General features: G+C 42.9%; 1 protein-coding gene and 1 long non-coding RNA gene across 2 annotated transcripts; one reads left to right on the top strand and one right to left on the bottom strand.

Moving 5' to 3' along the window:
* LOC137472277 (uncharacterized) lies at positions 1–21,613 on the top strand. The gene is made up of 2 exons (XR_010998096.1): positions 1–247; positions 20,435–21,613. It is a non-coding gene; the product is annotated as an uncharacterized lncRNA (long non-coding RNA).
* On the bottom strand, positions 21,364–25,008 carry SFRP2 (secreted frizzled related protein 2). The gene is made up of 3 exons (XM_068187227.1): positions 24,343–25,008; positions 23,623–23,703; positions 21,364–22,231 (listed from the first exon to the last, which is right to left on the bottom strand). Exons 1-3 carry the CDS (start codon positions 24,833–24,835, stop codon positions 21,927–21,929), a joined length of 879 nt encoding a protein of 292 aa, XP_068043328.1. The 5' UTR covers positions 24,836–25,008; the 3' UTR covers positions 21,364–21,926.
* Between the last annotated feature and the right edge of the window lie 1,852 nt (positions 25,009–26,860).

Here is a 26,860-nt window from a genome sequence, read left to right as displayed (position 1 = left end):
TCCTACCCCTTTCCTTTGTACTACTTTATATGTGGCCATCTGGTGAAGGGCAATCTCTTTCCTCTTGCCCAAAATTATCTACAGCTGAACCTTGGTTGCTTTGCTGCAACTTTTTTTGCTTTGGCCTCTTTGAAATAGGAGCCTTCCCCAGCATGCCTTTTTTTTTCAGGAGACGTTTTACATTCTCGATAAGCCTGGATAAGGCTCTTTTGGAAGGTGCAGGCTGGTGCTGTTTCTCTTGCATCTAGTAAGTAGTTGCTGCTTTTTATTTTTTGTCCTTTTTGAGAAAGCTAATGAATGCCCTTTCCATTTAGGGCTGATTTTATGCTCCCTTTGACCTTCATTTCCTTTTTCTTTCAAAAAGAAATCAAGCTTTTCTTTTTTCACATGTTTGCAAAGCACTTTGAAGGGAAGGGTGGGAGTCAATCATTGCAATCCTTTGCTTTATTTCTGTGCAATTCTTTCTGGGCTCCTACTATGTCTGAGAATAGCATGACTGTCCAGAGTAGGGATGTGTATATGTGCAAAGACCCACCATGACCTCAGACTCAGACAGAAAGTTTTGCCAGCTGATGCTGTCTACCATGATATGCAATGGAGGGCTGGCTACTTGCTTTGTTTGGGCTCTTGGAACAGAAAATGGAAAAGAAAGCAGTTTTTGATCAGATAAAGGGAGGCCTAAGTTTACCCCTCCCACTGAAAATAGCATCTTCTACCCCTTCATCTGATTTGCCTTTTGTTTTGCTCCTAAAGATGCAAATGTTGCTATGGGCAGAGGAAGGTGTTTGGTGTCTTCTCTTCCAGCATTAGACACTCCGCTGTGTAATCTGTATGTGAACCATACAGGCATTAACCAAGTAGGCACAGGCTGGGTGGCAAGTAAAACAATCTGTAAGCAAGCAGAAGCAGAGGGCTGTTTCTAATGAGTATATGGTTGTTTTTCAAATTTCAACTTATTTCAATGTTTCTCACCAAATCAAACTAAAACTATATGTACATGAATGCAAGAATAATAATGGCCACCTGCAAGAACAGCAATGCAGAAGTCTAGACCTGTCTATACTTAGGGGAGCAGTGGATATTTTTTTTCTGTTTGTTTTCATCTCAAATGGACAATTTCCTGTATGCATTAACCAAGCTGTTTAAATTCTAAATACGACCATCATTACATTTTCTGCTCCTGAATCAGAAGGCTTTCTTATCTGATACAAAAATGTATGCTAGTTATTTTTCATTTATCTCATTAATCATCCAACTTTGTTTCTTACTGTTGTCCTGTTTGCTAGCCTTTGAAATATAGGGATCAGATTTTGGCAGTTACTTTACAGGTAGAAATTTTTAACTTTGGCATTGCTTTATGACATGCTTTTAAAAAAAGTAAGCTCATGCAAGGAGATCAACAGTGTGTTAGAAAACTATACAAAAGTATCTGGATATGAAACATTAGGGCAATTACTACTTAACACACAAACTTAGAAGCTGTTTTGGTGACTCTTGAATTGTCTAACATGGAATAAATGCAATCAACCCTCTACTGGCAGAGACCCACGGTGACCAGTGGTCACTATTGTAAAGTAACTTCATTCACAGATAGATGGTAGGTGTGAGAAGACATGACTCTCCCAGCTAAACAGACCATGAAGCAGAACTGTGAAAACTCTGTAATGTGAACTTCAGTTTCTGGTGATGCTATTTTTACTGAAAGAGGCTCTGCTTCAGTTCCTCTTTTACTGGAGGTGGAGCCTTTGATGCTGTCATGCAGCTACACACTGGAAATTGAGGCCCCAAGATGTTTCTGGTGCAGATATTTTGTTTATTTTTAAATACAATATGAAAACCATCACAAAATCTTATTAGTGTTGTATGGTTATAGTCATATGGGATCCTCCCTAAATTAGATTAAACTTATTTAAAAATGTATTTTTCCTGTATTGCTTATGTCACCTTGATGGTGGGACTCGCTCCTGTAAACTAATGGCTGGGAATGAAGCTTCATTGGCTGAAGACTGAGTTACACAAGCAATAGAACTGTAAGAATTGTAGGCTATAGGCATTTTTTTTAAACAGTGGTTGATTCTCTGTAGTACACATACTTTACTTAACTTTAAATACTGCTGAGGAGGATAATGCCAAGGCAACAACCAAGTGCATGCTTTTTAGAACACCACAGGCTTCCCTAGGCAATTAATTTTCTTCTTCCTATATAAAAGCTATTCTCCACCTGACTAAAAGCCATGGCTTACTGCTTTCCACAGAGGCTTGGTTGTCTTGCTAGACTGCGTTGTGACTGCCACCTGTAACTTGAGAAGGATGTTGTTTTAAGAAAGACTGTTCCAAAATGGCTCTTCCTGACAAGCCATTCAAATAGTAGGACCAACAGTGGCTTTGTTTCCACAGAACAAGCACAGTCTGGGCAATAGGCAAGGCTGCAATATCCGTAGTAAATGGAAACTCAGAAGAGGGCTTAAAGCCCTGTTTCTGCTTCCTTCTATATAAAGTGAGAAGTGTAAGGGGTATTTCACTTCCTTCTAGAGTTAATGAAAGTTTCCTTCAGTCCCTAAAGAAGGAGGGGATTGCCTTAGAGCTATAAATCCATCTCTTCTCATATTTAAGTCTCACTTAGCTTCTGTGTTAGATCAGAGTTTCATGTTCTTGCAGTTAAGAATTTTGTTCTTCATCTGAGCTAGACTGAAATTCACCTGGATGTTAATTTCCCTCTGACCTGGTGTCTTCTGGGCCTACACTTCAGGAGTCAGCAGCACCTCCTGGCTTACAGATCTGTGTGTGCATTGACTGCACCTCAACTGCAACCTGAAATCAAGCTAAAGAGACTGACATGCATGATCTTCATTCCTGGAAGGGAGCTGCAACATTTTGTGCGATACCTGCCTTGGATGAGTTGCGGATCCAGACCTTGCGTCATGGGCAGCAGCTTCTTTGTTCACACACAGCCAGTGTTAAACCAGTTGAGATCCAGACTTGAGGAAGCAACCAGGCAAAAGCCAGAAACTGTTCTTTGTTGCTATTAGTTATTATCTCATGTTAGCCAAAGTTTGCATCCTATTAAAACTTTTGACTTTGCAGAAATCTGGATGTGGCTTTTAAGCATGTGGCTCTTTCCCATTCCTTCTTCTTCTTCAGAAGAAGTGCAATGGTAGCCACACTTTGCTCCATTTGGAAGGAAGTGGTTAGATGGTGGGTGCTGAGCTTAGATGTTGCAGCGCTGCAGTGGGTACCGGCACCAGTGCTGAGCGTGTCCTCTCCCAGCTTCATGCGTGTACGGCGGGACACCACATCGCCCTGCCCTGCCCTGCCCTGCCCTGCCCTGCCGGCAGCGCGCTGCTGCTCAGCAGCATCTCGGAGCAGCCCCTGGCGGTCCCTCAGGATGCAGCCAAGGGTGCCCCCTTATGGGGAGCGCACCGGCAAGCCCAGCGCCGGAGATGGCTCGATTAAGGTCATAAGTAATTAAGGAACTAGGAGAAGGTCAGGCGGAAACAGGGAGGTAACAAGCTTTCCTCTCCACCGGAGAAGCAGGTCTTAAGATGATGGCTAAAGCATAATTTCTTTATGTTACACTTGCAAGGACAGGAAGCATTACATTCATTGCACCTTAAGGAAAACATTGTACTACAGCAGCAATCTCCAGAATGATCACAGTAAAGCCACTCCTATTTTGTTTTTCTGAGGAACTGATTAAACTGACATAATAGAAATTCCAGTACAGTTTTTTGAGAAAAGAAAATTCCTTATTAAACATACTTCTGTGAAAAAAAAAAAAAAGTTAAATGTTTCTGGTATTGCCATAAACATATAATTTGATTATCAAAATATTTGCAAGCAATATGTAAATTACCTTACTTCCACTGTTCCTCTGCTGATAATAAATCACTTTCCTGAAATGCACTCGAAACAAATACAATAACTTCATGTTGAACTACAGCCAGATGAGCGTTTTCTTCCCTTCACCCTCACCAACCCCTTTGTCCCATGAGTTGCTGGATATGTTGCTAAGTTCCCTCTGCCACTCTTTCATGGAAAGTGCTTAGGAACTTGGAGTACATCAGGAATAGTGGTCATGCAATTCCTTCAGAATGACTGACCAACTGGGATGATGGGGTATTTTAGAGACCGACACCAAAAGTCTAGCTGTTTCCACCAAAAGGGACCTTGGCAGTTATCTGGACCAGCACAAAACAGAGTAAGGACATCAGGGCTGAGTCCAGCTGAATTATTAAAATCTTTGTGGATGGGTATTTCACTGCCTCTCCAGGCCTCCTGTGGCAGCAAATTCTCTTTTACTTCTTCAATACATGGGGGCAAAATCACTTGCAATAAAATTAGCAAGCTGAGGTTTAAACAAAGTGTCTACTGGGCTTAATCAAAAAGGTCTGGGTCTGATCTTTCAGATGCTTTAATCCAGCAACTGTACAGGTACACTATAAAGCCCGTGGTATAGCTCACACAGAAAGAGGCTGAAAAGTTGAGTTTGAGTACTCAATCAAGTCTAAAGGTAGTACTTCTGGTTGCAAACTGAGTTCTCTTAGAGAAGGTAATTATCAAAGATGGTGTTTGGTTCTTGTTTTTCCTCCCAAATCTTTCAATTCTGTAAATGTCTTTAAATTTTCTATAGAAATTATAAAACTGAAGGGGATAAATTTTTCTTATTTTTTACAAATATTTATTGGTTTTTGGTTTGTTTTGTTTTTTCAGTTGAAATGTCTGTATGTGGTGGTGGCTGTTATGGTTAATAGGAATTGAAGTGTGCCTCTTTCTGTTGTTTTTTGCCATATACACCTTAGCTCTCTGGGTGATGTGCCCTTGAGTTTTGTTCAGAGTACTGAGGAATATGCTGCACCTTTACCATCTGCCTTAAAGGACTGCATGGCACTTTCTACTCATCTAAGGGAGAAACAGAGAATCCAAGTCACCACTCACTTGGGGAGAGATATACACTCTTAGATGGATTTAAGTATCAAAAGATACAACTTCACCTAGCAGGAACTTCAAGGCCATGCAGGTGTCCAACTGCCATTCTGCTTTCTCAGCTCTTTTTCCTGATTCTGTCAGAAAAACAGTAAGGCAAGAAGCTCCTGATCTCATGTCTTTTGAAGGTCATGAGGATCAAATGGAGGGAACAAGGGTAAAGGAAACACTCACTAAACTTTTGTGGAGTCAAGTAAAGGTGTTGACAAGTCAGCAAATATGATAAAGCAGACTTGCTTTTGAAGTTCAAATGTATGGTAATGTATCTTTACAAAAATACTGGATTACACATCCGCAAACTCTAATCTCATTAGAGCTGAATTAAATTACAACAATTACATTATAGAGCTCCAAGTAGAGATGTGTTTCAATTCACACTGCATAATTTATTTGTTTACCAGCTAGCAAGTGATAAAAAACTTGCAGATTCTGAAAATGCATTCATGTCTTGCTAATTGAATCTGATGTCTGTTGTCACTCTGCAATAAAACTGGAAATTGCCTGGGATAGTTTAGATCCCACTTTACTCAACATTGCACACCATAATTTGACTCTGTAGCAAGCTAGGAGTTAATGCAGTAGAGAGTTAACCCAGTTAACTGGGTTTTAATAAAATTAGTTGTATGTCAAAGACAGCAGACCATTTACTAGTATTTCATGGCATTGTATACTCCTTTCCAGCTTATTAAAGTGAGGAAGTTATAGAGAATACTGACTTTTTTGTTGTTTATTTAGTTTGTTGTTTTGTTGGGATTTTTTTTTAACCCTACACATTCTGATGATGACATCTTTTCTTCTATCTGTGCTAGAATTTAGATGTGACAGTGAAAATTTTATTAGACCTCCAGGAAAAGAATGGATCCCTGGATGCAGCAGGGATCTCTAACATCATTGTGCAATGGATGATCAGTGAATGTATGGCCGGCCAAGTGCATGACTTGCCCTCAACAGTGTCCACTCAGTAGTGGCAAACTGACCTAGCAAAAAAGTATTTGCTGTAAATGCTAAACCCTCCTGTAAACACAGTGTCTGTCTGCAGCAGACTCAGATAAAGACTAGATACCGTTTATGCAGTCAGGGCCTCTCTTCTGGTGGCTGGGTAAAAAGTACTTGCTAATGAGGTGTGAATTAATGTTACCCAAAAATTGTGCCTGGGCTTTTTGATACTGCTACAGTTGTAATGACAAATTATAATGATTAATGCATAGAGTTGCACAGAGAGCTGCCATCTCATCCTTGTCATCATCCTGCTGTAAAATCTTGTGAAAGCTGTATTAGGTCAGGAAATAGTTGAAAATCTCTTGATGGCTCAATTCTTCAAGAGCAAAGGAAAAATGCACAGAGGCCAAGGAAGGCCTGACAGGCTTGGTTCCCAGGAGTGAGCTGATAAGAGTGGCCAGTCCTGCTGGGCTGGAAAGGATGGGTGATGGCAAGCCAATGGACTGAGAAGCATGAGTGAGCACCATGAGCAGGAGCACTGGGTTTTCCTTTAGAGGTGTAGGCTTGTCTCTGCCTCTTCTTGCAGATGCCTGGGGTGCATCTGGCCTCCCCCAAGACCTGTGCTCCCTCCCAGCCTGTGGGACACTAGAGCTGAAAACGTGGCTTCTCATCACACAGCCAACACCACTTCTAAGCCATGAGCCTGCACGCACTTGGCTGCAGCCAGACACTCCACCACAGCTGCCCCACACCTCCTGGCACTGCCAGCCTCTCTCCAGCCACCCTCTGCTCTCCTCTTCCCTCCATGACCATGCCACAGCCATGGGGGCAGCCACACCCCTGCAGCAGGTAGGAAGGAAGGTGCCACTGCCAGTGTCCACCCAAGCCTGCAGTGTCTCGGTGGCAGTGCTGGCAGCCTGGCATCAAGAGCCAGGAAAAAGGCTGCTCCTGTTCCATCTGACCCAGTGCAGCCCAGACCATCTCTGTTTGCCTTTCCACTCTCTGTTCTAAACATGAGGGAGGACATGTGTCTTTATCACTCTCCCTGCTGGGTCTGCTTCATGTGCCTGATGAGCAGCTGCGGGGAAGCTGCCTGAGAGAATTCTTGGGCAGCCTCCTCAAAGCCTTCCAAGGCAGCAGCAAATTGAACTTTATTGTTGTTTGCTGTTGCCATGTAATGACTTAATTTTTTTTTTAATCTGATGCATAAAACACCAAAATAGTGGTGGCCTGTGGTCTTCTGACCACTTCTGAGTCTGTTATTGAGGATCTTGAAGAGATGGCCACCCTTTACAAGTCCCTGTTCACTGTGGTGTGGTGAACTTTTCCTAGATATGTCCCTAGAAGTACATATTTTTAAAATAGGTATATATTTCAATACAGTAGGTTGCATGTCATAACGTAATGCAGTTTCAGTGTATGGCTTCCATACTGGGCATTTAACCCAAAATATGAATCAAAATCTTTGCAATACTCTTAAATCATTAGATGTTTTTCTGTTATAATAGTAGTTGGTTTATATTTCTAAGTGCTCTTTGGAGCCAGAATCAGAAGAATCAGCAGAATCTCTTTAAAAAAAATAAAGGTCTAAAGAGAATTTACCTCTGACAAAACAGAAATGTTCAAGGGAAAAGTTATATGTTGTTATCCTACTTTTTCCCTTACTTTCTACAGTGTTTTAAGAAAGAGGAGTAGGCAGCCAAAATGGGACTGGGTGATAGAGGAATGTTTCTGCATAAACCAACAGCATCCAAGCTCAGTCTGTGCAGGCCATACCTTTGCAGCACTTACCAAACAAAAGAGTTTGAACACTTGGCAGAAATCTAATCAAAACCAAGGAGCTGAGTAAGATAGTCTAAGCCAAATTTAAATTGTGTGCAATTAACATCATGGGCTCTGTTTTTCTATCCCAACCTCTTCATGACCAGGCAGCTCTGTAAGTTGTTATCTTTAACCCATCAATCAACAGAACCAAAAAACACTTTAAATTTTATTCTTTGAGCTTTTCCCTAAAAAAATGCTTTTCTGGATTTGTCTGTGTTCTCATAAACTTGATATGCTTCAGAGACTTGCTCTAGTCTTACAAGACAACATTTTTTTCTGACTGACTAAGCTGGATTCTGGGGCTCCTAGGAAGTAAAAAAAATGGATTGCTTTTGTTCTTGGAACTTTTGCAGGAATGTCAGAATTGCTGAAGCTCTAGGCTGGGTCTGTCAGCTAATTTTGGCAAATTCTCAGTGTGATTCCTACAAAACAATACTGTACTGGAAAGGAAAACCCATTGGGAAAATAATAGTAACTAGTATATTTTTTATCTCATGATGCATACAATTTACCACAAAAATAAAATAGCATAAAAATATTCATTGGATACATTTATGATCAAAGAATAAAGCAATACAGATAAAGGAAGATGGAGATCAGCTGGTTTCACTATAAGCTCAAATTACTGAAAATTGTTCCCCTCTACAGGCAATAAAATTTTGTTTTTCTAACTACCCCATAAAATGCAAAAATGGGACCTCTTTTTGCAAAAGTTGAAAGGCTTTTGCTTTTAGTTGTCATTTGCACTGGTTAAAATTAAAAGTGCAAATTTCCATGCATGAAACATGCACACAAACACACTGGTCTGTACATTGTCTATTTTATGTCCAATTCCTGGATAGTGACAGATAAAAGAAGAACAATTCTAGCTTGTGAAGGTGCTCTTAAAAAGCAGCAAAACACACCAGACAAGAAATAGTAAATTAATCTGCCAAAAAACGGGACATTAAAATGTGTTTTCTCCTCAAATCTGCAAAAGTCAGTGAAGCAAGACTTTACTTCAAATAATGAAAATTCTGGGACCAGTCCCTTGTCTCCCCAGTGATGTCACTGGTTTAGGAAGAGAAAATTTTCTGTAAAACAACATACTTTCTCTTAGTAATTTTAAAGTTTTTACATGCTTCTCTCTTTTTTTTCCCTGTTGTTTGAAAAAGGAAATCAAAAAATGTGCATTTTATAAAGTGAAAGCAGGTGAGATATTCATCATCTCAGTACCCCAGGAGGTGTGCACTGGTAAAATGTTCTGGAAGACTGGTTGTAGGCCATGGTAAATGCAGCAGACTTATCTTCCACACCACCACTGTTTGGCATCTCTCCCACTATAGAAATAGGAGATGGTTGTCACAGAGAAGTAACATTAACTTTGCCTCTGGTGGTGTTTATTTTGTCTAAGACAGCACCGGATTGGAAGATGGTAGTGGAGAGTGATGGAAGGGCCAATGGACATCATGGCCAGTGGGACCAGGGTGCCATGGCCTTGCAAGCTTAAAATCTGGTAACCAAAGAGACACAGAGCTGCCATTCAGGGAAGCTCAGGAAGGAGTAGGAGGGAGAAAGCTGAAGCTGGATGATAAGGTGCTGCACTAAATAATGAAGATAACAGGGCTGGGGAATAACAGGTGTATTTAAGTCAGAGTTTGGCAAAGAAGTGAGAGATACACATGTACCCTTAATGGACCTGCTATCTGGTGTAGGAGGATCTCCCTGAAAGGCACAGAGTTAGTTCCCTAAGCCCTTTATGCCTGCTCAGCTGGTGGCTCAACACACAATGTCTGCCACCTCAGTACATAAAGCCCTGGTGCTGCCAGCACTCACTGAAATGCAGTGTGGCTCCTGCTGAAGTCAACAGAGTGGAGCAATGCGGCTGCAAAAGCCTTTGTGGTGCAGGCAAGGAGCAGCCAACCCATGGCTCACCAGGGAGGCAGCTGCTGAGCAGCCTGGTGTGTGTGCAGAACAGCTTCCCCAAATAAAACCTGACAATTGAAGCTGCTGCGAGGTCTCTGGAGCACCGCTGTATGCCTTACGTCCTGGGCCACTTGCTGAAATCCATGCCATGAAGCAAGTGGCATGTGTGTGCTTTAGTCGTGTGGAAGTCAAAGGGAATTAAACACATCTTCAAAGTTTGGCATGTGCTCCAGCACTCCTTTGCCCCAGAGACACACGGTCATTGTCCTGTCCTGCTGCAGGGAGGTGCATTTCTATCTCACAACAGCTTGCAGACAGCAGTAATCAAGTCAAGGGCTCATGGTGCTTACTGCTGCGTTTTAGCTGTGCTCAGAAGGCAGCGCATTCCATCTGAATGTGTGTAAGGTTTTACACCTCGGAGCAGCAACTGCCCTAAAGCTCCCAAATTTTCAAAGAGCTACATGGGGATTTAGCCAGCCAAATCCCATTATAATCAATGGGACCTGGGTGAATAATTACACTGCAGCTCTTTATAAATAGTGGGGAAGGTTGCCAGTTATTGCTGATTATGATGCTGACTTCTTGTAGATATAGATCCGCGTGTCTATTGGGAACTGCACTTAGACCACCAGGTTATTTCACATATTGGTATAGTTTCCGTATTTACTGTGCACATCACTTCAAAGAGCTGAGGTTGATGACTTCTGGTCCACTGTGTTAGCAGTCCGTCTCCTCTCCATCTCCTGTTGTTTCCTTTCACAATCCGAGTAACAAAAAATGGTGGTGTAAATAGAACTCCAACAAAGAGATCTGTTGAGCCTGTAATGCTCCCCTGAAAGGAGGCTGTCTAGGGGATGAATGGAGCAGCCTCAGCCGAGCAGTAGCGGGGAAATAGATGACTTGGCATTGCACAGTGGCAGCCAGCAGGGTGCATATGCCCAGTGTAGTGACAGATAATGGTTAAGCTAGTCAGTTGGAGGGCTAAATGAGAGTATATTGTCTAACCCTGTAACCGTAACTAAATTGTAACCTGAAAAGAGTTTATAAACATCTGGCTGCTAGCCCATCTCTAAAGCTTCATAGCTAAATCGGAGGTGTGGGATTTTTTAAGGCTGCTAATTGTTATTGGAAGTATTACTGTCTTTTAGCAGATTAATTGCATTTCAAGATAGTAGAGAGTTTTAAATTGTGGTTAAAGCATCTCAATTGTGATTGATGCTATTTCCATTTGGAAATAGGCATTTACTTGGAAACTCATTTTGGTTTCATGATATCTTGCTACCGATTTTATAGCTCTGCTAAGTATTTAGTACAGAACTCTAGTTCAGTGGTGCACCTTAATTTTAGTAATTATTATGTTCATATCTTTATCCAGATCCTCGTCTGTTTAAACTTGAATAGCATAAGCGACACATCTATATCTTTAGATTTCTCTTAAATTTAGCAGCATTTCCCTGTATGCTCCTATTTTATTTTAATATTGGTATTCAGTAACAATGAGAAGCATACACTGGTTAGACTAATAATAAGCATGTGACCTGCTCTGCAGACTAGCTTTTCAAGCTTTTTATAGCTTCCATTATTAATAGGACAGCAACTATGCACACCAGATTTGTGTTGCAAATACTTACAATAGTTGGAATAATTTTCTAATTCTTAAACAATGCACTGTAGCACTACCAATTGAAATTCCTGTAAGCTACGGGCTTGCTAATTGTTTCCTTTAGTAAACATAATTTATAGGGCTGTGCAAATAGTTACTGGATTTAAAGTATTTTGGCAGCTGAGCTGCAAAGAAAATGTTATGAACTGAATGGAAACTTAATTTCTTTAGAATTGTTAGCACAGCACAAAGATTGATTTGAGGTTATAGAAACATTTTTTAACACCTGGCAAACTGTTTCATTTGGTTTTCATGTAAATTTAATAAAAGAAAAGGATTGGATCATAAACATGAGAGGGAAGTAGTCCCAGCTCTCCCATTTTATCTGCTGTTTGAGCGAGTAGGGCAATTTACCTGGGATGTTAACAACTTAAATTCAAGACTCCAAAACACTTCAAACTTTTTACTAAAGTGTTTGCCTAACACTTGGATGAAAGTCTTAATGCTGGAAATAAAGTATTCCGAAGTGGAGCTCTGTTTCTTTCCTAGGATATCTAGATTTAAAAAAATAATCCAAATGGATCAAGCAAGTAAATCAGAATTGGTGGGTCAGATTTCTTGTGCTGAATCTTCTCTGTGAGTCTGTTGTGGGACCACAGCACACATCATCTACAGAGGCAAGAGAGAGACTAAGGATCAGAGAAGAGCTCTGACCCTTCTACTTCATGTCCTCTCACTGCTGTGCAAAGTGAGTAACACAGCCAATTTGTTCTATAATTTCATATAATTTGGAGTATACTCCCCATTTGAATGAGTAGTTATCAAATTCTCTGGTTACTGGTTAAGGTCTCAGTGTGAACTGAGACAAGGAACACAGAGGGGCAGAGAGGACAGATTTGAACCAGGGTCTCTCACAGCCTGGACAAGTGTTTGCCATCTTGTCTCACTTATCTCTTTGGGCGTGCATGAGTGAGTATAGCTAATGACAGTGTGCAAATCTGTTATCAAAACTGGAATATAGTTTCAGAAATGTCCACTGCCAACCTTGGAAATGAAAGGGAAACAGCACTAGGTAATTTTCCCCAATTTATTTCAGTCATCAAAACCAGTAAACCATATAATGAAAAAAATGTCCAGCCAGCTGTACTTGATTAATGAAACTTCTCATAGTGTGAAAATGACAAAGACCTTGGGTGTTCCATTTATCTGAAATTGCTATCAATACTGTAACTTTTATAATGTTTTTTGAAGAGGCTTTTGCTCTGGAAAATCTCTGAGTAATATTGTACATTTGGGAAAACTTGTTTAAAAAAAAAAACTTGCAAAAGGATTTCTATTTTTTGTTGTTTTCTAGATTTTTTACTGGATCTGGACTGAAACCAGCAACTAACAAGGTTATATTTTTTAGTCTTTCTGAAGACTGTGCATTTTTTGATAGACCTAGGGTTTTCTTCCTGTTCTTTAACATACTTGTGATTTAGCTAGCCCAATAAAAAACTTTCAGGTCTTTTTTCTCCTCTATTTTTTACAGGACTAAAGATTTACTTGAGGACAGGTCTGCTATGTCTTTGTTGCTTTACCCTGAATGTGTCTAGAGGAAAGTCAAATACAAAAAGAAGGCGCTTTGCCAGGCACGGACATAACTTTTGTCATTCAGGTTCTCAAGGTCAAGTCTAATAAATCTAACTCTTCCCAAAGATGAATATTTTCTTCCCCACACCCCTTGCCTTCTTTCCTATCTGCATCCTCCCTGCTAGCTGTAGCATTTATACCGCAACACTGAGAATGAGCATGAAATGTCGCATTAACAATTCCCTTCTAGGTTTAAGCTAGTGGCAGATGACTTGAGGACCATGCAAGGCCTTGCCCCAAACTGGGGGTTTGCAGTGACCTTTTGTATCCCTATCACTAAAGATAAACGTGAAGAACCAGCCCTCCTCCACCTTCCCAGGGATCTACACTCTTATCTCTAGTCGTTGCTCACCAACACTTTTATCTGTCAAAACCCTCTCCGCTGCCCTAGCAACAAGCATCCAGGCTCTCTTCCAGCTGACATAAGCTTCCTGCCACCTTTTGATGACAAGTGCTTCCAACATTTCCAGCTGTCAGACTTTCAACATCTGCTCCACATGTCACCAGGCTGACTTCACTGAACTTTGGGCAGCTTTGCACTTAGCCAGTTGCCTGACACTATACTATGAAAATGACTTTATCCTGACCACAGTTGCTTCTCCACATTGTTATATGCCCACACAATGACAATCAGGGTTGATGCTTTTTCTTCCCAATAGCTTTTGTTATTGCATTTGTATATAAATACATGTTTCATTCAGACCCAGTGAGCTATTGCATTTTAGCTATCAGCTATATTGGAGCAGTGGCTTCAGTAGGGCTCCATTAAATCTACTCACAATGCTTCTCTTCTACTTGGAGTTTGAGCAGGAGTGGCTCTTCTGAATCCTTGGTGTCCTTGACTTATACATATCATGAAAATTAGAAAATAGATTCTCTTGCTGTTGAACAATCAGACTTCAAAATAGTCAATGCTGGTACCTCTGTTTCTATTAATGTATATGGAATTTTACTGCTTATTTCCCTAGGACCAGCTCTAGGCCATCATTTCACACTTCATTAAGTCCACCTAGAATATGTGTTGGCACCAAATTCCCTGGCAAATTTTGCCCTCTTTTTTTTTAACCTCTGTCTCTGCACTATCCTTTCAATAGTGTGTCAGAAATGAAATGCATCAGCCAGACGAGAATCTCACACTGAAGTAGATTATGCCATTACAGTATTCACCAGCACCTCCTTCTTATCTCCTTTTCTGAGTACTGCTGTGTGTAAAGTTTTCCACAAATTCTTCTAGATCCTTTTTCTCCTTGAGAGGATCAAAGATAGAATGAGTGTGAGAGACAGACAAGCAGGAGGAGAGTTCAGCTGGCAAATGCTGCAAGCCTGGGCCTTGAGGTGTTCAGCCTTATCAAGACTACCATAAGACTGAAAAGCTGTATTTTTCATCTCCAAGACTCAGGTGTGCTGAGCCCTGCCCTGCAGATAGTCATTTGACTGGCATCTCCTGCCTGCTGCTATCCTGGCTTGTGGGAGCTCAAGGGCTGGAAAAGCATTCCAGCCCTGGCTCCTTGTCATGAAGGGAAGGTCCTTGGGGAACCCTTTAATGTGCTCCAGAGACAGGCCATGCCAAGAAGAAGTTGATACTGCAAATTATACTTTAGCTGCCCTCACCAGCTTACCTTGGTACTGGGCAAGCCACAGCAGCAAATCAAGATTGAGCCTGCTGTAATATTCTTGTTTCTTTGCAAATGTCTGGGCTGAGGGCCTGTTTTTGAGGTGCACTTTATGTGACCTCCCTGCATCGTTTGGTCCCGGTGCAGACATGGAGATGGTGCAGCTATGGAACTAGGTAGGTCCCCTGCTCAGCTGCCAAACTCATCACAAGCCACTCATGGTATCTAGCTGTTTTCATTCAGGGCTCATCTGGGGCTGGGTAAAAAAGCTGAGCCCACACACTGTCTGCCTTGTGTGATCCAGGAAGATGGTGGGAGCACACAGTTGGCAGTGGGGTGCAGAAAATGGTTGCTCTATGGAGCAGATCACATTTGGATGCAATATGTAAACAATAAGTGCAATTGTTGCTGGGTGAACTTCACCGTAATGTAGGTTGTGGCACGTTACCAGCATAGATGTGCTATATTGTAATCCACATTCTAGATGTCTCTGGTGATCCTTTCGAGTTTCACATGTGAGGAAATGCATCTCTTTCTTCCATTTTGACATCAGCTCAGCTGGTTGGAGCATGGTGCTAATAATGTCAAGTTCACTGGTCTCATTCCTGTATGAGGCATTCACTAAAAAGTCAGAGGTGATGATCCTTGTGGGTCCCTTCCAACTCAAAATATTCTGTGATTCTCTGTACTCGAACTATACTTCTGACTTTTATACTACTCCTTGCAATGTACTAGCGAGTTGCAGCAGTTTCAAGGCAAATCTTAACAGTTAACGTAGCTTTCAGCTGTATTGTGTTGTAGACAGAAGTATTTAATACAAATCTTTTCTTGTTCATCTACTTAATGTAGCAGTACAAAGTTGAGAAGGATGCTAATCTTTCTAGCAAGGTTTCTAAAGCTTAGTTCTGAATCGAGGGACTGATTTCCATGCAGTGTTTTCTTGTGAAGGCAGAGCTAGCTTTAGAATTCCAGAGATACCCAATGAATTTACAAAGTCTGTTTCTGCGGGGAAGCAAAGATGTCTTATTTCAGCTCTTCAAGTAAGTATGATATTCTAGTCAAATGTTGAAACCAAAGAGTAAAGACAAATTTATCGTTTCACATGTGTCGGATTGATTATAATACCAGTACTTGCTAATATTTTCAGCAGTCTAGGTCCCATTTCCAAAATCTCTGGGTGTCCCAGCTACATTAAACTTTCTAAGGATGTCTTGCAGCCAGATTTTTAAATATATGTGGGTACCTCACAAAACAGATAAGCATCTGTAGGCATCTAACAGGATTTTAAATGCCTTCTTACGTGGTTTCCAACAAAGTTATTTTTTTTCTCCTTCTGTTGTGTAAGTTACTTTAAAAATCAAAACCTAAGAATACTTTTGAAATCTTTGAACTTGTGCTTTAGTAGATGCTTTTGAAAATCCATCTCTATTTAAAACTCCCCATTGTGTGAAAAAAAACCCAAACAACCCGCCATTCATATCACTGGGATGATTGCAGTGCTACAGATCACAGAATGTAAATGTGACAACTTTTCCCATATCAAGGAATTCAACATCTGAAGGTAACAGCCTGTGTGAGGCAAATAGATTATCTTCAAATTATTTTTCTTCCCTTGCTGAAAACAAATGATCAAACTTCCTAATTCTTAAATACAGTGTATTTTCTTGTATTTCCTGATTCTTTTTCTGGGGGAGTTGCCCTAGTTCCTGAAATTCTACCTCTTAAAATGCTTTTGCCTTACCTGTTACAATTAAGCTATTGTTTTTCTTAGGAAAGTGGCCTGGCTTAATTCAGGTTTGTGCCTCAGAGTAAACTGAAATGATTAATAGCTCTGTGTGTGCCTAATGATGTGAGCCCTGCAGCCACTAAAGCACCTGTCTCAGTGTGTAACGCCTGGGTTCCCTGTGGTGCATGGCTGGAGATTCACATAACAAAAAAGGCAATTAGACAATGTTAGGGATTTGAATTTAACTAACAATGCAGGGAAATTGCAAGGGAAGGATTAGTTATCTCTTGCCTGATAAAAACAGGTATCACTGGAAAACTTTTTAATTGTTCTTCCATAGCAGCTCCATATGGAAGGTTTTATGTCTAATGAAGACTGTCAGGGTTAAGCTCTGAAAACAAAGATCTGAAAAGCTGAAAGTGTTCTTAAATTAGCATTTCTGCTACCTTCTTAGATCAATCCTAAATCTGCCAGTTGCTGCTAGTTTTGGCCGTGCCTCTAATGGCAATCCGTTTTGTCCAAACAGAAAATTCTCCACAACTCCAGCATCATTTTGTGGTCTGAAAATGACTCCAAAAGGATGATCTGGATTTTAAAAAAGCTGCATTAATAGTATTGCCTTATTGTGAGTCTTAGAAGGTATGTAAGTTCTTTTTTGTGTCTGTCCTGTAAGACACTGTGCATACCTCTGACTTGTGCTCGTCCTTCTGGCCAGACAGCTGCTCTGTGTGTGTGGTGATTGGTTTTGAAATTTGCTCCATCAGCTGCTCCACAGTGCAGCTTTCTGTGTTGGTTGGTTATTTTGATCAGTTGTGAGAGCAATGGGCTGGCTGGCTGATTGCTGAGGTGTTCCTTCTGGCTGGGTGACAGGCTTGCTGGCTGACCCCGGCCAACTGGCTTTAACTCCAGTGGGGGATAGCTGCTAATATTTTCCAAGGCATCTAGGTGATTTAGGAGCCCATGGCTCACCCTGAAAGCAGTTGATGCATTTGGAAAATGTTACTCTATTAAACTCACCCCAAAGGGATATAGAGGGGGCTAATTTATGTTTGCAAGAGAGCTTGGGGTCTTGGATTCCTGTGATGTGAATATCTTGCACTCTCCTCTTTGTACAGAGGCAAGCAAGATCCATTCCTGTGGTTGTTTCACCAGACAGTCAGGCTGTGCTAAAACTACATCTGCTGATAAGAAAGCAACTTCTAGATAAATCATAGAGGCAGGTCTCTGAAGCCTAGAAAAAGAACTTCTGGCTCCAGTAACAAAAGCCTGACTGCCCAGCCTAAGGAAGGCTGCCTACTGCTCTGGTAACAATCAATCCATCGCCCTTCCTGTGGCACTGCCAACTGTGACTACATCACAAAGGCTGTCAGAGATGGTAGGTTTGGTGAGGAGAGCACTGGGCTGCCAAAGCCAAGCTGCTCTGCTGGCTGCAGTGGGGGGTGTTCTTGTCCCAGCAGGCACCAAGGGGACAATGTGGTGGTCCTTTTCTGAGTCTTGGTAGCTCTGCTCTTGGTTTATACCCTTGATGGCTGAAGAGCTCTGGTAGAGACATCCGAAAAAGGGTTGAGAGAGGTGCTTCATGGCCCAGGATTGGAGAGCAAAGGGTTATAACAACAGGGAGATGTGCAGGAGACCTGGTAACCAAGGGAATGTGTGTTCTACCTGTTTATTCTTCATTTTTGCTCACATATTCCTTAAGTATCTTTATTTTCTCATGCTGCAGAATAGGTCTAGTGGCCTGACTGACCACCATGTGTCTGTGATGCTCCTTGTGGCATCTAACTGCCCTCCTGTCCTCAGAGAAAATCATTAATTAAATTTACATGTCTCTTGCTGGATTTTCTGCATGGGTCTTTTTAAGTTTTGAGCCATAAGGTCATTAGGATTTTTGTGGCTTGTGTGTAGTAATACTGCACAAGTTCTGCAGTAAACCATTCTGAGGGCAAAAGGGTCTGTATGAGACGGTAAGAGAGGGGCTGGGTGGCTTCTCTGTGGGTGTCTGAAGTGAATGAGAAGTGAGGGAGAAAGCAAAGGATTAAGAAATAGTTAAAGGATAAAGAGAACTATCAATAAGAAAGAAAGGAAAATACTGAGGAATATTGCTGGTGGGTTTTAAATTTGAATTTGGGCAGACATTTTTTTTACACACTTGATGGGAAGAAGTTGGAGGGAGACTTGGTTGCTGTTATGCTTTCAAATTATAATCTAAGTGCTGCCTTGATTATACATCATTCTGATTGCTGTGGGCTAGCGATTAGAACATAAAACTTAGAGAAAAAAATTACTCTGTTTCTCTTGACTGTAAAAGACTTGCTGGGTGGTTTTGAATGAGTTATTTCACTTCACTGTGCCTCATTTTCCTGATCTGCAAAAGGATATTAACGCCTATTTTTGTGAAGGCAGTCTGAGAAACTAAATGGAAACTTCTGTATAAATGTCAAGCATCATTATTATTGTTCTTAAACTAATCCATTGTAGTCAGCTGCTTTTACAGTTTTTATGAAAGCAAATACAATGGAAGCTACATAATTGGCTGCATAAAAATGTTGTTTTATTTAGAAAAAGACAAAAAGCGTCTAAAAAATGCAGCAGTGGGTTGCCTTTTTTAATCAATTGCAAAAAAACCTTTGTTAGGAGTGGACCATACCAGGTAATAAAGTTACTCTGAAGTATATGTGACACAGTTATGAGAAGTAACAGGCACTGATAATTTTTGTTATATGTTTAGCTCATTGCTTTCCTGGCACAAAGATTTTCAGTTATTTTTGAGCAAGTAAGAGTAAAAATTTATGTGCTTACTTCTTTGCCAGTATCTGAGAGGTGAAGTTTCCTCAGGCTGTGACTTTAAAATCCTAATTTTCACTTGAGTAGTTTGCAATGTCTGGTTTTTACACCACTAGAAGCTGTACAAAAAACATTGTCACTTCTTGGTGAGGCAGATATGACCCATCTTTAAATACAATAGTGTTAGAACAAGGTAATGGAACTTTGTGAAAAGGTGAATCCCATTACTTTTCACATTTGCCTAAATCCTCTTTATCTAAAAGGTAATGCTACCCCTATCAATCCACCTTGAGAGTGGACAGTCCCAGTGATTCAGCCAAGGGCCATATGCAGGAGGCTTTATCAGTAGGGCATCTGTATGGCAGGGTGCTCTTAATCCAGGACGCTGATCAGACTAGCAAAATTGAATGTTTGCCAGTTAAGTTTGTTTTTCCTCTGAATTTGTCCTGATATGAACAGGATTTTGCTGGTGTAACTGTGTTTATGTTGTGAAGGGGAATGTGGTATGATGTTTTCCTTTAAGACAGGGCACTGTTGATCATAGGTGGTATGTCTTTATACATTTAAGAAATTTGGCAAAAGTCTGTTATATGGTCTTGGCCTTAACATGACCCCAGAGTGAGTAACTTGTGACCTGCCCGTTCTCATCAGCCTCAGTACTGCTGCCTTCTAGGACAGCCCAATTAAGATAATTTTATGGCTGCTGCAGGACAACTTAGTATCTGTAAGGCAGGCTGTGTGCAGCAGTCCTGGCTGTTCATTTTCAGTCCCCAGCGACTGCATGGCAACAGCCGCCTCTTCAAAGCGCTTTCCTCCATGGGGCTCACATGCCTGTTTTCCCCAGGCTCATCTTCAGACAGCTCCTCTGTATCTGTGAGCTTGCTCCCTCTAAACCCAAGGCTGTTCAGGCACAGGCATTACATCATATGCTGAGCAGACTGATAAAACACCTGAATGCAAATGGCTCTGTAAGATGATGGACAGAGTGCTGCTGTTAAAATAATTGCACCATAGCATGAAAAGAGTAAAATCTGTTTCCTGGTAAGTTAGGTTCATTCAGAAGAATGGTTTTAATGACATTTCAGCAAGGTATAAGCCTTTAAATACAGGTACCATTTCAAAATAATTAAGAGCCAGTTTGAAATGGGGATTTTTTTAGTGATTGGTTACTTTTTTCCATTTGTAAATTTTTAAAAGTATCTTGTACTTTTGAGGACATTTTTGAGATTTGCTCTTTTCTTGCATGGTTAGCATCCTACCACTGTTTACACCAGGTGTAGTGAATGTATTAAGATTGTGGGAGAGGGCAAATAACTAATTTTTCTGAAACAATGTACCTGCTGGATCTTTCCTTTTCATCTTTTGATCCTGATGATGAAAAATAACACTAAATTTATGAAAACAATGTGATTTTTTACTTTACAGAAATGTCTAGTGGTGTATTTTTATTCTGTCAGTAAAGAGTTAACATAAAATGTTGTTCTTGGGAATATGGGACTGTTCATCCTGTCAGTGAAGCTAAGAAGAATTTTCTATGTGTAACAGCATTGGGAAGCAAGACTGTTTTTCAGGGAAAGTACAATAAAATTCAGGTAATACTCTTCATCAGAAAACATTTGTAAGAAAAATGCTGAAAAACATTCATTTAGTTATACTATTAGGTATCTTTTATTTTCTTTCTCAATAAGAATAGTGAGTGTACATACACACAAAAAATGCCTTGCTCTAGCATTATTCTGAATTGCAAGTTGCAAATGACATTTTTCTCCTTAATATGTCTTTTTAAAGAAATGGAAAGATGGATTTCATTTTTAAGACAGTGGTCTCATTGCAATTCCATGTCAGGAAAGTCCTCTGAGAAAATGAGAAAATGCAGGCAGTTGAACAAAGGAGCCACAGAAAAGGAGCCTCATCTCCTAGAGCTCAACAGACACATATTAAAATGAGCTGACTGAACCTCAGTCCTGTGTCTTGTGGACTCATCTTTGGGGAAATGAGGTTCGCTACAGATTTTCTGATTGCAGCACTAGAGGCTTCCTTGTGCTTTTCTACTGGCCACTTAGGGTGGAATGACAAATTCTGCTTTGCCATGACAAAGTCCAGTTGGACATCTTTCTCCCAGTTCTCGCAGAACAGATTAAAGTGAATACAGACAGAGACAATGAGTAAACTATGATGTAAAGTTTATATACAAGAATATAACATTTATCTGGAGTATTTACAAGGTTAATTAAAGCAATATTTTACAACTCTTTCAGATTAACCACTAGGTATATTACAGTTAAGCTACAGATGGTTTAATTTGCAAAATAATTAAAAAAAAAAGTTGCATTCAGATCAACCAGCTCCAAAACTTATTATTTTTTTTTGCTGAGAGAGAAGGGCTCAGACTTGTGGAAAATAAAATGTGAGAATGGTTAATATACTCTTACTGGTGCCTATGTATCACATGCAAGAGTCGTAACGTGACCTTTATAGCATTAATACCGATGGGAAGCCATGTCGCCTCAGCGGAAGCGCCGTGCCCGCGGTGACAGGCCAGCCGCACGCTTGGCTTTCTCTGCGTCTCCTGCTGTGGCACAACAAACATGCACGCATACAGAGAAGCAGCAATATAAATGAACCAGCATTACCAAAACGAAGAGGGAAAGACCTCAGACCAAAGTCACGTTTGCAACCATAAAAAACCCCAAGCTTTAAGCGAGATACTTTAATACTTCCCAAAAATAGTCATTTTTTTTTATTACATTTAAACCTATGTACAAAAATGGAGGGGTTCTTCCCCTCTCCGACAGCGGTCACTGTGTCTCGTGCCCACGGCATCTCAAGGCTCACAGGGGCCAAAGCAGGAAGGAGCCGGAGGCCCAGAGAGCTTGGGACAGGGGTGGCTGCTGGAGGACAGCCAGAGCAGAAGCCACTAACACTGCAGTTTGCGGATGCTGCGGGAGAACCGCTTGAAAGCCCGCTGCCCTTTCTGCCACCGCTTCAGCGAGGTGATCACGAGTTCCCCAGCTTGCTTCTGCCCCATCACCAAGTAGGGGACGTTGATGTCGTTCATCTCATCGCAGGTACACTGGAGGCCACCTTTGAGCCAGAGCACTATCTTCCTCAGATCTCTTTCTGTCAGCCCATTCAGCTTGTAGATGGTTTTGCTCTTTGTTTCAGGGGTGATCTTGGTATCCCCATTGATGTAGGCAATCTCCTTCACTTTTATCTTCAAGGCTAATAGAGCGAGGGGAGGGGGAAGTGGGAAGAGGGAGAGAGATTGAGAGGTTTTTTCCCATTAGTGCACATAAAGAGGACCTGGGGAGGGAGGTGCTCTATTGCTAATTAAACTGTCAGGGCTGACAGAAGAGGCAGCAGGTGGCTCCATTTCTAAAGCCACAAAGGGCATGCAAGTCATTTCAGTTTGAATCAACCTTAGGGTTGAGGTTTTTTTTTATTTCTTTTCTCCTCTTTCCCCTCCCCCTTTTCCCTTCCTTTCTAAATTAATATTTTTTCCAGCTTTTCTCCTGTTTGCAACAGAGGGAGGGCAGTTTTGCTACACTAAGCAGAGCACCATTTTTTTGCTGGGAGAGGGCAGCCTTCCTGAAAGTAGCATTTGAAGGGGAGGTGGGGAGGCAAGTACCTAGACCTAATCTGAAACCTGATCTCTGCTGCAGCTCAAAACTTCTACACTTAATTTATTAGGCTGGAGAGGATTTTAGGCAAACCTGTAAGGAAATGATATTTCACATGCATTGTTTTTTTGAAAGAATAGATCCCATGGAGGGCAAATTGGTCCAACAGCTGCATTCGATTTGGTAAAATAACTAGGAGGGGGTTACAGGGCTCTGTAAGAAGCTGTGGGGTGTGTTTAGCTTTAGGAGGATTTATCTGAGTGCAATTTGCCAGGCCAAAACTATAGATTGTTTTAGCAATTATGTCCCACAATCATAGTTTCAGGTTTTGGTTGGGTTTTTGTTTTCTTATTTTAAAGAAAGACTTTTGAATTGTTGTAGATACTTATACTACAAATCTGTTTCCAGGTATTAAACACTGACCTATTGTAAAAGGATTCCCCTCCTTATTCCCTTTTGCTCTTGAAATGCTAATGTGTGGATAATGTGTCCTTCAGTTGTCTGTGTTGAAGGGGCTTTCTTGTCCTCTTCTAACCCCAGATCTTCCCATTAAGTTTATATCCCCAATTGTCTGTGCATTACCTTCTCTGTCAAATGATATATAGAGCTTCATTCTTAATCTGCAGAGAGAGTCTTTCTTACGATACACTGAGATTGGTCATGCGGCTCTGTCTCAAACATCTAAATGAAGCTTTGCTCTACTTCTCCCCAGGCAATAGTCTGCATGAAAGATTCTCTTTTTTTTTTTTTCTCATTTTACTTTCTATTGGGTTTGCCAGCAACATCCACATAAAAGAGCACTACTTCAAAACAGTAAACAGAAAAGAGTGATAAAAAGGGCTACTTTTTACTCCAAGGTGGAATTTTGTGTTTCATGACCCAATGGTCAAAGCCCTGCCTTTATTCAGGCACATCTCTTACTGACTCCACTGGGAGCTGTACCTGATCCTCGACTCTCAAGTTTCAAGCGAGAGGAGCTCTGCTTCCACTTACCAAAGTCATTTTTGCAGAGGTTTTCCACGATGTCATTATCATCTTCATTTTTGTTTTTGCAGGCGTCACAGACCTTGGGTGCTGGAAATGCAAGCAACAGTCCTGGTCAGACCCGGGGAGAAAGGAACAGCAGGTGGCGTTGGGAACCCTTAGGGAAACGCCAGCTTTCCATCCCTTCACCCCAGAGCCTGCTCCTTCCCCCCAAGCCCCGAAGCTGCCCGAGCACTTTGTCCCGCCTTATCCTGCGGCAGACTCGCTACAGGGGTCACGGTGGACTTTTAAGGTCACGCCTCAACCAAAAGTTTTTGTTTTAGCGGGTAAAAAAGTACAAGGGGAGTGGGGAGGGAGGTCGAAGCACGACACAGAACACCCCAGCTCTGCGCTACAGCGACGACTCTTGTACAAAACGATCGACCCTGTGGATGCCGCGCGGCTCCAGGGCCAAATCCCAGACCTTTTCTTTGAGGATGGAGATGGGTGCAGGCCGATGACAGCTCCTCGACGGTGGCTGCCGTTTCCCCGGCCCCCTTGGAAAAGCCTCCCTGAGCCTGGTCTGCGGCCACCTCCCCGGTCCCCCGTCCCGGAGCACCGGGGCGTGCTGTAACCGAAGGCAGACGCCTTCGTTTCCCCGTGGAAAGCCGCGGAGGGACCCCGCTGTCGGGGCGCTTCATCGGGGGCTGATGCTGCCCGTCTGGGGGCGACCCGGCCGCTCCCTCTTACCTTCCCTGGTGACGGGGAGGATGTGGTCACTGCTGGCCAGCGGGATGCAGAGGTCGTTGTCCTTGGGGAAGCGGCTGCAGTCCAGCATGTCGGGCCAGGGGAAGCCGAAAGCGGACATCACCGGGGCGCAGCTCTCCTTCACTTCCTCGCAGAGCGAGTGGCAGGGCTGGATGATCTCGTCCAGGTCGTCGATGCAGACGGGGGCAAAGAGGGAGCAGAGGAACTTCCTGGTGTCCGGGTGGCACTGCTTCTGCACCAGAGGGATCCAGGTGGACGCCTGCTCCAGCACTTCCTGCACCGTCTCATGCCCCAGCAGGTTGGGCAGCCGCATGCTCTGGTACTCGATGCCCCGGCACAGCAGCATCGGGGCGGGGATGGGCTTGCAGTTGGAGCGCTTGTAGGAGAAGTCGGGCTCCCCGAAGGGGAAGAGCCCGGCGGCCGAGCCCATGCACTGGGACGCCAGCAGGAGCAGGGCGCAGAGGCGGCGCTGCATTTTGGGGCGCGGTGGAGGGGGGGGCTGGCGAAAGGCTCGGGGGGCCGGGGTGACGGGGCGGGCGGCGCGACGCTACCTCAGCCGCAGGCAGCGTCCCCCAGCCCGGGCTCCTGCTGCCAGGCGGGGACGGAGAGTCTGAACGAGATGCTGGGGCAAACGGGAGTTTTCTGGATTTTTTTGTATGCAAATAGCAGGGGGAGCGGGGGCTGGGAGGAGCCTGGTGACAGCCATCCAGAAAGGATTGGTCACTACTTTCTCGGTCTGCTTTTGCTCAGGGGGATTGTCTTTTGGCAGGAAATCTTTGGAAGGAACGTTACCGTACTAGCACGGAGAAGGAGGGAAAGATCCCGGCGAACAAAGAACCCCGAGGAGCTCCCGTGCCGGGCAGGGGCCGCGGGGAGCTGGAGGTGAGCTCTGCCTCTGGCACAGTGCTGCGGAGCTGCCGCGCTCCCCCCGGTACCCCCTGCCCACGTTTGGAGTTCTCGCTGCCAGCGGACGGGAGATGTGGCCGGGCCGGTTCCCAGGCAAGGGGCGAGGCTGGCGGCTCCCTCATCCCCCGGGGGGTGTCTGCCACCTCCGGCCCCTCTCTGCGATGCTGGCAGGGCTCGCCCTGGGGCTGAAGCCGCCGGCAGCAACTGGGGGCTGCCGGCACCCCCGGCCCCACTCCGGCTCGGTAGCGCCCAGCCCTGGGGGCTGCCAGGCGGGGCCCTCCTGCTGCCCCCCAGCCCCTCCTGCCCCTGGCTCTCCCCTGCCGGGAGCGGGGGCCTGCAGCGGACCCGGGCCCTACAGCCCCTGGATGGCCCCTGACTGCCAGTGGGGGATTTCCCCGAGTGGAAGAATCCAAGTGCTTTGGAAATACTAGCACGTTTTTTTGAGGCTAAAAGCGCGGGCCTGGCTCCGTGCAGCACAGGCACATCCCTTTCCCTTCACTCCTGTCTTCACCTAGTAACTCACTTAAAAAATTGTGTTTGTGTTGATTTAACACCAAGGGGAAGACAACAGGCAAGGCCCTGGGATCACAACTCAGCTTCAGTGTGCTTTGGATAATTCTTGGATTTTTAGTAATATTATTTATGGGATTATTATTGAAAAGAGTAGGCCTGTGTAGTATCATTTTGTGGTAAACCACATTCATTAATCAGCTACTGAATATTTCTCCTTATAGAGATGTTTTATGGGAAGCTAGCCTCAAACATGATGACTTCTGTAAATTGCAGGATCTCTGTACATCCAGTTTCCCTACTGGGCTTCCCAGAGATGTGACTCATTGCTTGTGGCATAGGAAAGAGATGGGACCTGTAGCATTCCCACCTGGAAGGCACAGGTCTGCCATGCTGGAATGGCTGCAGTGCTGCCCAAGGCAGGCTGCTGTCACACGGTGAAGCCAGTGCCAGTTCTTTCAGTGTTGATTCCAAGATCCCTTCCAGTGGGCCAAGCTGATGAATGTAATCTCCCTGTAGGTCAGCTTCTCTCCTGAAGTTGTTTGATACCTGGAAAATATATATTCTGAATGTCTACTATCACTTGTGGTAAGGCTTAAAAGTAGTTTATTTCTTACAGCACCACATGTTCTTGCCATTAATTACTTTTAAACAGAGCACATGTATGCTGCTGGCCCCAGTTGCCTTCCATAGGACTGAGCCCCACTGATGCCTTATGGTGCCCATTTTAAGCCTATTTTGTCAAGTGCCAGAGGCTGTAGGCTTTGTTACTTGCCAGGAATATCCCTTCCTGCCCCTAGTGCTGATTTTACAAGCCTCTGTCCCCAGACTCCTCTTTGGTGGAAGGAAATCTACCAGCAGGTTTGTTCTGACCCTGAATGGTTGGGCTATTCACCAGGTCTTTGTAAATTGGACAAGTTTGTGGTTTGTTTTTCTCTCTCTTTTTTTTTTCACTGCTTCTCTTCTTTTTTTTTTTTTTTTTTTTTTTTTTTTGAGTCATTGATATCCCCTCAGGTGTATTTCAGCATGATCAGAAGAAAATTTGCCTGCTCCATAAATTCCCCATACACTACTTTCCACGGAT

The sequence above is a fragment of the Anomalospiza imberbis genome, chromosome 4 (assembly GCF_031753505.1).
Source record: "Anomalospiza imberbis isolate Cuckoo-Finch-1a 21T00152 chromosome 4, ASM3175350v1, whole genome shotgun sequence".
In the NCBI taxonomy this organism is placed as follows: domain Eukaryota; kingdom Metazoa; phylum Chordata; class Aves; order Passeriformes; family Viduidae; genus Anomalospiza; species Anomalospiza imberbis.
This window is presented reverse-complemented; position numbering and strand designations above follow the sequence as displayed.